Source organism: Coniosporium apollinis (assembly GCF_000281105.1).
Source record: "Coniosporium apollinis CBS 100218 chromosome Unknown supercont1.17, whole genome shotgun sequence".
NCBI lineage: Eukaryota > Fungi > Ascomycota > Dothideomycetes > Coniosporium > Coniosporium apollinis.
In genome coordinates, this window is record NW_006913279.1 from 180,231 (window position 1) to 194,066 (window position 13,836).

At 55.3% G+C, this 13,836-nt stretch overlaps 5 protein-coding genes across 5 annotated transcripts; 3 read left to right on the plus strand and 2 right to left on the minus strand.

Annotated features, from left to right (window-relative positions):
• Nucleotides 1–971: 971 nt before the first annotated feature.
• On the plus strand, nt 972–2,172 carry W97_04014 (aldo-keto reductase; the record flags this gene model as incomplete). The annotated part of the gene is made up of 3 exons (XM_007781908.1): nt 972–985; nt 1,080–1,587; nt 1,672–2,172. 3 exons carry the CDS (start codon nt 972–974, stop codon nt 2,170–2,172), a joined length of 1,023 nt encoding a protein of 340 aa, XP_007780098.1.
• Nucleotides 2,173–2,637: 465 nt separating this feature from the next.
• On the minus strand, nt 2,638–5,354 carry W97_04015 (uncharacterized protein; the record flags this gene model as incomplete). Its single annotated transcript, XM_007781909.1, has 2 exons — nt 2,638–4,899; nt 4,953–5,354. The coding sequence occupies 2 exons, from the start codon at nt 5,352–5,354 to the stop codon at nt 2,638–2,640; spliced, it is 2,664 nt and encodes an 887-aa protein (XP_007780099.1).
• Nucleotides 5,355–6,531: 1,177 nt separating this feature from the next.
• On the minus strand, nt 6,532–8,862 carry W97_04016 (uncharacterized protein; the record flags this gene model as incomplete). Its single annotated transcript, XM_007781910.1, has 1 exon — nt 6,532–8,862. The coding sequence occupies one exon, from the start codon at nt 8,860–8,862 to the stop codon at nt 6,532–6,534; it is 2,331 nt and encodes a 776-aa protein (XP_007780100.1).
• Nucleotides 8,863–9,894: 1,032 nt separating this feature from the next.
• Nucleotides 9,895–10,296, plus strand: W97_04017 (uncharacterized protein; the record flags this gene model as incomplete). Its single annotated transcript, XM_007781911.1, has 1 exon — nt 9,895–10,296. One exon carries the CDS (start codon nt 9,895–9,897, stop codon nt 10,294–10,296), a length of 402 nt encoding a protein of 133 aa, XP_007780101.1.
• Nucleotides 10,297–11,224: 928 nt separating this feature from the next.
• Nucleotides 11,225–13,410, plus strand: W97_04018 (uncharacterized protein; the record flags this gene model as incomplete). Its single annotated transcript, XM_007781912.1, has 2 exons — nt 11,225–11,408; nt 11,492–13,410. The coding sequence occupies 2 exons, from the start codon at nt 11,225–11,227 to the stop codon at nt 13,408–13,410; spliced, it is 2,103 nt and encodes a 700-aa protein (XP_007780102.1).
• Between the last annotated feature and the right edge of the window lie 426 nt (nt 13,411–13,836).

Here is a 13,836-nt window from a genome sequence, read left to right on the forward strand (position 1 = left end):
CCGAAACCATGCCGGTAAGCTGCAGCATCGGCTGGACTACCGTAACCACGCCAAATCCTTGGCTTAGCAGGACGATTCGCTTGTGTAGAAGCAGACCCACGGTTTTCCTGTGACTGGTCCGCCTTGCGTTTCTCTGCGGGGAATGGCAGGGCTACATTAGTCGATGATATCTCGACGCCGCTGAATAGAGCGGCGTGCTGTGCTATTGCAAGCGTCAACACTCACTGTAAGCTCTCTGGTTTAGCCGGTTCTGCAGTCTTCTTCGCTCTGCAGAGTTAGACAGGCCCGTCCAGTCATCTTCTGGAGCAAGCACTTCGGCTTGCTGGGGCATCCGTCCTAGCGATATTGGCGGCATACAGGTGCTGTCAGCCTCCCTCCAGCAGGGTACGTCATTCACCGTAATGTCCATAATGAGCTTCTCTCTGTTCCGACGTACGCAGGATGAAGCGATGTGAAACCAGATCGAACCGCAGTTTCAGCAAGTCTAGAATGCGTATCACCGCGGGAAATGGCAGTTGGGGTTTCCTTTGATTTATGCAGACTGCTTAGGTGGCGGAACTAAGCTTTGCGCCCGGTCTGCGTTCGGCGCATGCAAACTGCTTACCGCGCTAGGGCGATCCCGCAGTTACAAGGGTAGGATACAGCAAATCCGCTTAAATCCGATAACGCGTGAGTATATGCCATCAGAGCAGCTGCAGCGTTCACAGCTGCGGAACGCCGCCTGCTCTGGCACAGGTGGTATAACAACCCTCTCTCCCTTCTCTGCTTTGTCTTTTCATTCCACAACCACCCTCAGCTCCATAGGACGACTACGCTTGTACTCTGTCTAAGTATGCATATCGTCCCTCTCTGATCCGACACTTCTTTCCTCTCGCTCTCCTCCTGCAATACTATATTATCTCTTCCGAAAGCGGTCAATTGACTCAGGCAGGTCGTTGAATAGTCATAAATCCTAAACCATGACGTCCACGATGGAATACGTCAGGTATGTCATGTCAGTAGCCATCTCGCAATGCCAGACACATGTCTCGTCTCACGCTGCACCACGGTGCCACGTCTAACAAACAATCCACCCCCAGACTCGGCAAATCCGGCCTCAAGGTTTCCAAAATCGTCCTTGGGTGCATGAGCTACGGCGACCCCAACTGGCAACCCTGGATCCTGCCCGAAGAAGCGGCCCTCCCCATCATCAAGCACGCCTACGACCGTGGCATCAACACCTGGGACGTTGCCGACACCTACTCCAACGGCAAGTCCGAGGAGATTCTCGGCAAGGCCCTAAAGGAGTACAGCATTCCACGCTCCCGGGTCGTCATCATGACCAAGTGCTTCCACTTTGTCGATGAGACGCGAGGGCCGCTCGATGCTGTCGCTATGGGGAGTAATGCGGGGGAGAGAGTGAACTGTGTTGGACTGTCGCGGAAGCATGTTTTCGACGCCGTAGAGAGGAGTGTCCAGAGACTGGGCACGTATATCGATGTGCTGCAGATCCATCGGCTGGATCGCGAGACGCCGATGGAGGAGATCATGAAGGCGCTGAATGATGTTGTTGAGAGTGGGAGGGTGAGGTACATCGGGGCGAGTTCGGTACGTCCCGTCCCTGTCTATTTGTTTTTTTTTACTTGTCCACACCACCTATCACCTTCTAGCACTGACGCGGTGGTCATCCAGATGGCGGCCTGGGAATTCCAAATGCTGCAGAACATCGCGGAAAAGCATGGCTGGCACAAGTTCATCTCCATGCAGGGTTTCTACAACCTCCTCTACCGCGAAGAAGAGCGCGAGATGATCCCCTACTGCCGCGCCACCGGTGTCGGTCTGCTGCCTTGGTCTCCCCTGGGCGCCGGTGTGCTGACCCATCCCTGGGCGGATCGCACCGACAAGCGGGAGGAGTCGGATGTGTTCTTAAAGGCGCTGTTCCGCGGTCGCGAAGATGAGGTGGATAAGGCCATCGTCCAGCGCGTCGAAGAGGTCGCCAAGAAGAGGGAGGTTGGGATGGCGCAGGTCGCGATGGCGTGGGTGCTGCAGAAGGGCGGGATGGCACCGATTTGTGGGTTAGACAGCACCGAAAGAATCGATCAGGCCGTTGAGGCGACGAAGCTGAGTTTGACTGAGGAGGAGGTCAAGTACCTGGAGGAGCCGTACTTGTCAAAGCAGGTCTCTGGGTACTAGGTGGGCGAGATAAGATGCATGGTTGAAACGAGGATTTGAGTGGCTGAGACAAAAAAGTTCAAGGAGTCAGGTGGAGAAACTTTGGTGAAGGTTGCTCTGCACATCAGTATAGGTAGCGGCAGGATGCAAGAAAAAGTTTCGAAACTTAGTGAAGAGGGATTACATTCCTTCCCAGGACACCAACCCGCAGCGGCAAGGAGGCCCCGAACACCTTATAACTACATATGTAGCACCAGGCGCACGCCGTGTCCGCCTACCAAGATCCCACCGTATGTGACGAGACCTTGACCAGCCATGTCCTCCAGTATGAGCCGAGAAAACACAACACTCACGACTCCATTTTGCCACAAAAGCAACACCAGCCCTTACCGACCTACCGTTTTCTCCCAGTGCCAACCTCTAGAAAAGGAAAACCGTGCTAAGCGAATGTTCAGAAGGCACTGATGGAGTTGCTTCGACCAGGATTTACTGCGTAGCCTGGTGCCCATCGTGCCTTCCTTCTGCCATGATGCTGTAGTTTCCGATATGCTTCTGATCGTAATCGCCATGGGCCGACCCCACGGGCGGCAACGGCATGATCTCGTGCTTGTCCTCCCTCGGGGTTCCGTTCCTGACAGAGCCCTCGGGCTGCAGAGTCACCGTACTCATGTCCAAGCTCTGCTCCTGGCCCTCGACTCCCACAGCCTCCTTAGGTGGCGGCTGTAATGATATCGCAGGTGGAGGCCTCCAGCTGCTCGAGCTCTCGCCCGAGTCACCACGAGCCCTGTTGGTGCCACTCTTGGCGCTGCCGTTCTGTTCAGTCACACTCTCAATGTGCTGAGCGTTTCCATTTCCCTTCTCTTCGTCCCCGATCATTGCAGCTAGACTGCGGAAGTTGAACATCGGCTCTAAAGCGGGAGTGGTTGCCGCTGGTGTATCCACACCTTCCTGCGGTGTTGCGAGATTTAGGCCGCTAGCGTTAGGACTGGCGTCAAACGAGGAAGCTGAAGCGCCGAAGCCGGTGGCGCTGCCCCTGCGGAGGGAGTCCGGAACGGACTCGGCGAACGAGGATGTGGAAGACGATGCGGTAGACAGGTGGCGCAGCGCGGTGCGGTGGTGGGGGATATCTGTTGGCGCAGAGAACGGGATATCTGCCGCTTGAGAGTGGAATTGCGCTCTACTTTGCTCAAGGTGCCGCTGAGGATCGTCTCTAGATGAAGACGCAACCGCGTCATTTAGTGGGCTGACATCGGCGGCTCCCGCCCTGTCGACGGCTTTGCCCTTGCCTGCAACGCCTGAGGAGGAGGTTGCGTGGTCAGACGATACGGGAGGAAAGTAGCCAGTTCTCTTCGCAGCCTTCTCAGCCCTCTTCGCCTCTTTTGCCTTCTTCTTCTCTTCCTTCTTCGCTTCCTTTGCTGCCTCTTTCTCCTCCTTCCGCTTCCTCTCCTCCTCGGCCGCGATGCTCAACCTGATCGCTTCCATCATCATAAGCTCTTCTAGATCCTCCATTCGGCTCCTTCCGAAGCCATGTCTGCCCGGGAACAGCTCGCCCGCTCCATCCGTTGCGCGCCTAGCACCGCCGGGTCTTTCAGTAGCCGCGGCAAGCAACGCGCCCATGCCAGCAAGGCTTGTTACCTCCCCATGTCGTGGCGTACCAGCACCACTACTGCCTTCGCCATCTCCAACGAAAACACTCCGCCGTCGTCTTCCAAGACCGAATCGGCCAGCGTCGGCCCCGCCGACGTTGCCAATGACGTAGGCCGCATTGTGCAATGCAGTCGCAGCTGCCGACCTCCTCAGGGCGTGCGCGCGAGCATCCGAGAGCTTCTTCGCCCAATCTGGGCGGACCTTGTCTGTAGTGATGACTTGTGGTGCGGTGGCCGAGAGAGATGTCGTTCTCCGCCTGTTCGACGTACCACCGGGGGTCGCAACACCTTGGGAGTTGAGAGATGACGATGATGACATTGCAGACATTGCGCTGGCAACATGATGTCCGCGACCCTGGTATGTCAGACCCCTCCGGAAAGGAGGCGGCTCGTACGTAACCCCAAACTCTGGCTGCACGCAGAACGGACACGCGGCTGGTTCGGAGACAAGGTTCGCTGCTTCATGAGGTCCTGACGGTGCGGGTTGACCGTTCGAGTCGTGGTGTTCCGGCGGGTGCGGATCCGGCCGCTTGATCTGTACAAAGCATTCCGAGCAGATTGGTTGGTCGCAGCAGCGTGTCTTGTTCAGATACGGCGGGTAGTATAGGAAGCAGATAGGACACTCTGATGCATCTTTGTACAAGAAAGCTTCAAGCCTCAGACCGTTGACGAAAGGGTCTTTCGGTAGTTGTATTTCTTGTGGCGTCATCTCGGTTTGCGAGTTGTTTCTCGACGAGGTGCTAAGAGCAGCCAGAGTTTTGGCCCGACCTCTGAAGAAAGGAGATGTGGAGGAGGGCGACCCTAGTGGCGAGCTGGCGGAAGGTACCGAGAACGCGGGATGTGACGGCGATAGGTTCATCGATAGATCCGAGTTTGATGAAGGCGAGCGTCCATTGATAGGAACTGTCAGATTGTTGATGTTGAAGTCCGAAGATCGTGGGTTGGAGCTTGATTGCGACATGGATCGCTCCATCTCTTCCGTAGGGATCTCGTCCGCTGGAGGGATAGGTAGACCTTTGGCCGCCGCGACCAGCTGATTTTCGGTCCATTCTTCTCGATGGTCGTTAAGTCCTTTCCAGAAAGGAGCCAGCCGCCTCTCGATCTACATTTTTGTGTCAGCAAACCTCACCGTGAACTCAACAGTCTACCACAAACCATCAGCTGCCGGACGATGGCCTTGTTGAAGTCCTCCGTCCCAGTGTACGTTCCGAGCGTCACCAAGAAGCCGCCATCTACGCCCTCCTCCCGTATACTCCGCTCGCGTTCCTTTTCCCTAGCCGCCCGCTCCTTCTCTAGCTTCCTGGCTTCTCGTTCCGCCTTTGTTTCTTTCCTCGTCTCGGCTGGAGCCGCATCCCTGTCGGAGTTGGCTCCTAAGCCGAGAAACGAGAGATCTGGCCTACTGCCACGAGAAGTGTAGGTCCCGCTTGTCAGCCGGTCGACAGGCGGTCGCGTGGAGCTGCTGGAAGCTTCTTGTTGTGAGCTGACGTGCCTCGACTGGCTAGGGCGCGATGCCAGCGAGGACGACGGCCGAGACTCTTTCGTCGAGCTGTTCCCCATGTTGTCTACAGTGGCTCAGCTCCACAGCTAGCGGATAGACAAGACGCTGCGAATACACCACGTCCGAGCTGTTGAGTTGCTGTTCCGAAACATAGGAGAGCTCGGAAAGCTTATCGAAGTAACGTTGTGCTGGCAGCTAGTCGCAGCGAGTGTCGTGGTTTCATTGAAGCGGGGACGTAGTGGGATAACCGCGTGTCACAAGAACCCGGGTTGGTTGCTCGGCGGTAGGTAGGCCACGGATCCTCCTTTCCTCCTCGACGGGCTGTGGGGCGTTGCGACAACCGAAGCAGCAGCAGGCGGCCGAGCGGTTTTGTGTAGTGGCTATTGCGGAATAGTAGTGAGGTCGATAGTTATCGAGCGGTGGGGTGAGGTGGGCAGTAGGGGCTGGTGATTGTCTTGGAGGGCAGAGGGCGACCAAGATTCAGTGGGAGCTTGGATTCGGCGGTTCAACCTTCCAGGCTTGTTTGGATGCGCAGCTCCCCGCTCTTGACGATCAGCCAGACACGCGGCCACGGCCAAGAAGGAGCGGCCGGAGCGAAACTTCTCACTCTTCAGGCGACTTTGGCTTGGAGAGAGAAGTCGAACAGAACCGAGTTTGCTTTTGTATGTATCGCAGCTGCCAGCAGAGCGGATGTCTATCTGGCTTGGCCGCTTCCTCCCGCCATAGCCGTGCAACACTTGCACCGCATGTCATCATCATCATGCGTCTGCAGCCCCTGGACGTAATTTAATCTCGAGGTACTCAGTACTATGAGGACCCGACTGCATCCATCACTGACAGTGGGAGAACACTAGGGTACCTAGATCTCCATTATCATCCTTCTCATAGGATCGGTCTGCTGTGCTTGCTAGACTACTAGTTGCCGGGATTGTGAGTTTGTAAGCCAGTACCCTAAGAAGTATCGAGCCCTCAGAATCTTCAATGTCCCAATCTTTGGTCAGGCTCATCAGTCTCCATGCGCTTTCCATCTCGTTGTCACGTCTAACAAAGTCATGTTGAGATTACGGCCGGGACAACAGTTACAAGGCGATCGCCTCAACATGAAACCACCCTTTCCCCATAGCTTGATGCATGGTTGCACTACCAGGATTTCAAGCCGTCCAAAGTGCCCTCATCATCCGAACACCCTTTGCGCCAAAAGCACCACCTGCTGAGAGCACAGGAGTCGTGTCTTGCCTACTGCACGGCCCTTCCGCTGCCCATCCTCTCAATGTTGCTCATGATCTTGCTCTTACTCACACCCCTGCTCAAACCGCTAGGAGCACTAGGCCTGCTGAGCCTACTCTCGCCAGCAAAGCCCGGTCCCCTGAGTCCACTAGGCCTCGAGATGCTCTTCCTGAAATCCTCCACGATGTCAACACCTGCGGCTGGAGCGCCAAAATCCGCTTGCAGCGCCAACATCTCGTCAACAGCTGCCACCAGCTCGCCCTTCTCCACCCGCTCCTGCTCCAACTCTTGCGCCAGCTGAGCATGCGAGCGGCGGACGGATTCGATTTCGGAGCCAAGGCCCGCCAGTTTCGCCCTCTGCTCATCGATCTCAGCCCTCTGCTCTTCCATGCTCTTCACATACGCTTCCCGCTCCTTGCCCAGCGCGGCGCTGAGTTCCGCAGGCGAAACGCCTGAGAACGCGCCCTCTTTGGTAGCCGAGAGCTCCTCGTTCTTCCTCGTAAGCTCCTTAATCTGCTGGTTAAGTTCCGCCGTCTTCTTCTCTGCCCTCTTCTCATAGCTCCTCTTGACATCCGCAACCTTCCTTAAGTGCTTATCCCTATACTTCTCATGCAGGTCCGCGCCCATCTTTGCCATCTGCCCATCAATATAGTTCTGCTGCTCAGGCGTGAAGCTCGGCCGCCTCTCCCTCCCCTCCTCTTGCGCCTCAGTATCCACCAACGTCTGATCCGCGCCGTCAGCAACACGGGATTCCGCCATACTCGCGCGGCTCTCCGCCTCAATCGCCCGCATCTGGCACTCGTCCGCCCTCCTTTCCGCAGCCTCCAGTTTCCTCAACACCTCCTCCCTCTCCTTCTCCGCGGAAATCACCTCAGCCTTGACAGCCCTCAGCACGCTCTCGACCTCCTTCCCCTGCTTCTCCCACTGCAGCTTCTCCTTCTCCGCATGCTCCCGCGCGCTCCGCTCCTCGCGCACCGCCTCCAGCGCCTCGCCTACCCGCCTCTCGGCGTCTCCGACCGCCTTCTTGAGACTCGTCACCTCGGCTTCCTTTCCGGAGAGGCTGGCTTCGAGCGCCGAGATTTGCGACTGGAAGAGCGACTTCATGCTCTCGACCTCGCGGACCGTGTGCGTGGGGATGCTGCGCGGGGTTGGGGCCGGCGGGAGCTCGAAGTCGAGGAGGTTGAGGAGGTTGCGGTTTTTTGCTGGGGTTGAGGTTGGCTTGTGCGGTGAGCGCTGCGAATGGAGGTAGGAGCGGAGATCGGGGGTTGTGGTTGACTTGGTGGGAGAGCCGCGGGTTGGGGAGCGCCGGGACTGGTGCGGGATGGAGTCGAATTGGTTGGTGAAGTCGAGCAGGTTGGTGGTGTCGTTTTCGGCGCGGGTTTGGGCTTTGGCGCCGCGGGGCGTGGGCGAGGGGGAGTGGTCGAATGTGAAGCCGTACCGGCGGGATGTGTTGGGGGTGGTGCGACCGGTGCCTCGTGGTGTGCGGGCGGAACCGAAGTCGGGGACGAAGGTTTTGGTGGGACTGCGCGCGCTGAGTTTGGCGAAGAGAGTCATGTCCGGGACGGCGGAGAAGTTGCTGAAGCAGGTGTCGTCGATGTTTGTCTCATCTGCCGTGAGAGTGGTCACATCTTGGTCGTAGTCTAACTCGTCGTTTCCAGATACACCATCATTTTGCTGTTGCCCCATGACAACAGTGGTGGATGCCAAATCCTCCCTACAGTCTACACTGGGACTGGCTGCTCTGATCTGCTTCTTTGGCGAAACGCGAGATTCCAGTTCCATTCGCGTCATGGTGATGGTCAAGCCTTCGTTATCGCGAAGATCTTGCGAGTTGCTAGCAGGCCGTCTCGCAGGAGATGGCATTTGCATCGGCCGCTCGGTAGGTAATGATGCTGGAACTTCCGGCTCTGACTCTGGCGGTGTGTATAATGAGCCGGTGTCAGACGAACCTTCGGTGGCAGACTCGTCGTTCTGTATGTTCAAGTCTTTGGCGTGTTGCGGTAGATTCTCTGTGTCTGGTCCATCTTCTACCACATCCACTCTCTCCGGCTCTTCCAATGTTATTGGTTCGCTAGACGTAACGTGATCTGGTGGACTGGCTGGCCGACTGAACTTGCGCGGCGATTGTTGTTTACTTGGACTGCTTTTAAGCAAGTCCAATGCGGGAACTTGGTTCTCTTGATCCGCAACCTCAGTAAGAAATGGAGAACTTGGGCCCTCGTCCCAGTTGATAATGTCCTCATCGAAGATATCAATGGGGTGAGCCGAGGTGGTATCCATTACGGGCGTTGGCTTGAAGTTAGGTGTGCGGTTGGCGGATGGCGCTGATCTAGCGTTCATTGTCTGCGGTGAGAGAGGCGATAGCGGCGAGACCATGGCTAGACTTCTTGCGCTCTTGTCTTGCTGTGTCGGTCCCAATTGCTGTGGAAAAGTGGTGTTGCGAAAGATGCGCGCTTTCATGTGGGATGGCGCGAATGTGGTATTGATTCCACGTGACGAGCGCCAAGAGACATCGTTGGCACAGCAATTATCATCTTGGCACCTTCTCCACGAGCATCGTCATGTAGCTCAAGAGACGTCCTCAAAATTAAACGACTGCACGAAGCTACCAGTGCTAGTAGCTCCAGGTCGAAGATTTGAGACGAGGCAAAGGCTTGTGTGCACTTATTTTCGACTTCTTTACGTAAAGCAACCAGATCGCTTGGTCTGCGTTGCAGTTAACCACGGAACCCGGTCTACCTCTCATGGCGCGAAGGCGGGCTTCGCAATGGAAGCTGGAGATTTGAACAAGCAGAGTTGTATACTGATCAGTGATAAATGTTGCCGCAGGTATAGAGTACACCCAAGAAGGCGCATGTAAGGTCCTGGAATTGCAAGAGTTCCGAAGCTACAGAGCCGTAATAGCGTGTCTTAATATCATGGTAGATGGTATTCGTACTTATATTGCTGTTGGTGTACCACTATCTATCTCTGTATCTCTCGATTGTGCGATTCCCAGTTTTGAAGTCTCCACAAAGTTCGTACCAATGTTCCTTCCAAGGTTGTGCTCTGTCGATTCCTCCCAGTTTACATGCCTCCTTCGTTTTAGTTTTGCAGTGCTTGCGAATATACTTTCTTGAGGCCAGTCGTAGCCTCGAGTTGATCAGATGAATCTGTAAATCCTTTCGTCTGCTTCCGTGCTACCCGGGAATCTATTTTACCCATTCAGCTTGAATTCATGGACCAGCCACCGTGCTCAATCACAACAAGTTGATCAAACATCCCTTCAATATGTCTAAGCAAATCCAATATTCCGTCAACAGAGACACGTACGGGAAGAAGAAGTAAGACAAGAAGACTGCTGCGACACTCCCATGCCTCGGGAACCTTACCATGGAGCAGCTAAAGGACTTTTGGAGGCATACTGTCAAGACACCGCCTCAGCCTTGCTCGCTCTACCCGTCTAGCCGGCGTCTCTGGGCGGTCGCGAGGCCGTTCAGCGCAGGTCCCGGTAGGCCGAAGAATTATTCACGGTACTTCCCTAGGCCGGCAGGCGAGCCCATTTTCACTCGCGATATCCCCTGTGACAGCGAGGATCCTGGTGAAGCAATATCGAATTCTTTCACGCTGGAAGAGCTGGAAGGCCTAGTGCTTTCGGTTTACACCTTTCTGAAGCTCGATGCGGAGGAGACCGCATGCTGGGAGGCCAAGCTATGGTCCAGTTCGGTCGACAGTAATGCCACCCTCGCCCGCTCATCCAACACCACCAGCCCTCATACGGCGGCTGCCTCTTAGGAAGATTACGGGGAGGAGGCTGAGGTTAACTGTCCGTATCGTGAGCACTCCTTTTGTGAGTGCGTCATATGATCGGGGAATTTTGACGCTGATTTGAGCCGCAGACCACCGTTCACTTCTGTTCGTTGGATCTGGTGTTGGGACAATGGCACTGGGGTCTTGTATTACTGGTTCTGTTTTCTCGAGCGTTAAAGCGGTCTTATGGCAGTCTGCGCGAATATTTGTTGGCCAATGAGCTACCAATCTACCCCTTGATTGGCGTGGGCGAAGATAGATTTGCGACGGCCTGGTGGCAAGATTATTGGATACGATCTTGAAATCGTCTTTGAAATCCGCAGTACATGAGGGCTTGCCGTTCAGGTGTTAACTGAGCAAACCAACGCAATTTCAGATAAATCATTTTGGGGGTAGTGAAATCTTGTTCAAGCAGTAGTTCGAGCTCGTTCAGAGTTAAATCATAGCCCATATGGTGTAGAGATGTTCTCGCCAGCTCAGTGGATTTCTGAACTGGGGTCAGCGAAGATGCTGATGACACAACCTTGGAAGCGAGAGATGAAGTTCGGTGCACTGCAGCTCCAATCCCCCACATCCGCGTCTCAACCACCACCACCGCACCCACTCCGCATTCCCATCAGGCACTCCAGGATAATTCGCACGAACTTCAATCTCGGCGCAATTATCTTGGAGACGCCGCCCCGGTCTACGCTGTCGCTCCGCTTTTGCGACTTATCGGGCTATGGCTCCTTACACCGTTCAGTCGGCCCGGCCACCGCATCCTCAGGCCAACAGGCCTGTATATGCCGCTTCTCGAGTTACCCCGGCTATACCATTGGCCTTGACAAGACCGCCTAAACCGAAACAATCCCGCACCCCAGAGGCCGCTGGAAGCGTTGCGAAATTGAACGGGGTCGTTGAGCACCCGGCGGCCATGGGCGGAAACGAAGAGTTATTCAAGGAACCGGCGAATGAAAGGAACACAGTGACGCCTGATGGCAGCGGCTCGCAACAAGCCGAAGAAACAAACGAGGCGAAGAGAACGGAAGAGATTTCAGGCGCTGCGCCCGCTGCAGAGGAATATGCAGGGCGCTTGAAGAAGCTGGTGGATACTGATGGTAAGTTTAAGCTGAATTATATATTTTAAAAGGAAGCGATACACAGGCAATGCTCTAAAGAGATGCTGATTCCTGTGCACTAGCCGATGCCCCTATCTCGTCAATCGATACGACGTATCAAGAACCCGCACAGAAGTCCGTTCAACAGTCCTCCCAAGCGCGGCCGCAACAGCCACGACACGAGGTGCGCCACGAACTTCCTCCGCCTTTCTATCCGGCTGATCATCGTACTACTCCCACATCGGCGACACCTTCCTCAGCTGCATATAGCCTTCTCCCGACTGATCAGATCTCTATGCATCAGCCGCGACCTTCTGCCAACAACATTGTCTTTGGCGGTCATCCAGACTCCTCTAGTCCATCTCCTGCCCCGCCGCCGTCCGCCGGCACATTGCGTTACCCCCCAGCTCCACCTCCCGGTTTCGGTGGAGCAAGCTTTGGCCCACCACCTTACTATACTCCGGGGCATGCCCATCATTTCTCTGAGCCTCATGCGCACATGATGTACCCTCCAATGTCCATGCCACCGCCTGGGCCTTTCGCCTATCGCCGAGGTCATCCACCGCCGCCGCACTATGGCCGACCAGAGTCCTGGTTTCCCTCGGACAGCCAGCTGCCTTATCCAATGGCTCCACCGCCGGGTTACCCATCCCGTAACATCCAGCCGCAAACCAACGGTGCTCTGCATCATTCTAGATCGCCATCGCAGTCTTCGGTAAGGACCCAGGAGCAAGAACCCACTTTCAACCCACATCAATCCGAGCAGCGAAATATTTCGGAAGGACAGTCCAATGGACAGTTCTCAAGCCAGAATGGGGCTACATTGCTGCCGCCACCAGACGAACCACGTGGTTCAACAGACAGCCTCAGACAATACCTACGGTCCCAGTTCGGTAGTGCGGACCTGGCGGATTACATTTTAGAGATCACGCTTTCGAACGCTGAGCACTCCGTATTCACTTTGCCGGTGCATAGACTTCTAATTGCACGCAGCCCGAGAATTCTAACACTCATGTCAAGGACTCGCGTAGACCAAGAAAGCCGTAACAGCCCCCTCGCAGTACTCAGAGACGTAGCGACAGACATTTTTGTCACCAGTCGCTCGCTTGTTGAAGTGCTCAAGTACCTCTACGATGACACCTTGCTGGAGATGCGGGAGTTTACTCAAGGACTGCAGCCTTTCGACGTGGACAGTGCTAGCTCGGATGGCAATGGCCAGGCTCTTGACCGCATGCAGCAGGCTCTCGAATATGCAGCATCAGGCCATTTTCTAGGGCTTGAAGAAGTTGTCAATCGAGGGTTTGCAATCGCCAAAGCACTGCTTCGATGGGATACGCTTGGTCTCGCCCTGGGATTTGCGCTCGACGGTGGCTTGAGCCGAATATGGCAAACTGTCATGGCGGAAGCAGCTGAACGAGGTGTTGTACCGAATGTCAAGCCCTTCCGCCCTACCTATGGTGATTACGGGTACCAGTTCTTACAAGACCTAGTGGATTTCATTACCTTGGAATTCCCAAAAGCTTTCCAGCTGGATACTACTGCGCTTCAGCTTTCACATGTTCAGAGGTTGCCGGTTGTTGTAGAGTCACGGCCTTCCATCTCCAACCCGCGGCTAAGCCGCATCCGCTTTGGGGAGCTCCCGTTCGAGCAACCTGCACGGCCAGACTTTATAACGACCACGCTGTCAAGCGTTCTCCTCTCACTGCCTTTCTCTGTTCTCAACGTCCTACTTGAGCATCCTGGACTAAACAGACGGATCACATGGCCGAACGTCATTAGCGTCATGCGACAGGTCATTGAGGAACGTGAGAGCCGCCGGAGCAAAGCACTCAATGCTCGCATCGCACCATCCCACGAGACCGACATGGACCAGGTCATCTACGAAAACCTCCACTGGGAGGAACGTGTTGAATCGGAATCCGCTCATGCTTCAGGCTTCAGAATTGCAAGGGCTTGGACCAGAACGGAGATCAACCCTGCGAACGGTACAAGCGGCAAGTGAGCAGTTGTTTCACGTTCTCTGCCACCACTTTATAGGATGGTTTGTTGCTCAAGCCAGAGGCGAGGCCCGTCCTGGGCATGGGAGTGGGCAAACCGCAACTCTGCAAGCCGTAAAACCCGGCCCTGGCTCTCGAATTAGCTTCGGCATACGTCGGTCAAAACGCATGAGCTCCGTTTTGGGTAACATGCCTTTCGGGTCAGCACCGAAAAGTCTTCCAAGCAATCGTTGTTGGATAAGACATTCTGGATTTGCATAGCGAGTGGTTAGGTGTCATTACCCGATTTGGCAGCGTAGATAGCTCATCATAGGCGTGGGGACGCTTTCCATGTTTTGCTTCTTTCAAGCTAGTGTTCGGATTTGCACAAAAGTCTACCATCGGCATAAGCGTCTTTTGGCTACGATTTACGGACTGTACACACTTTGCTT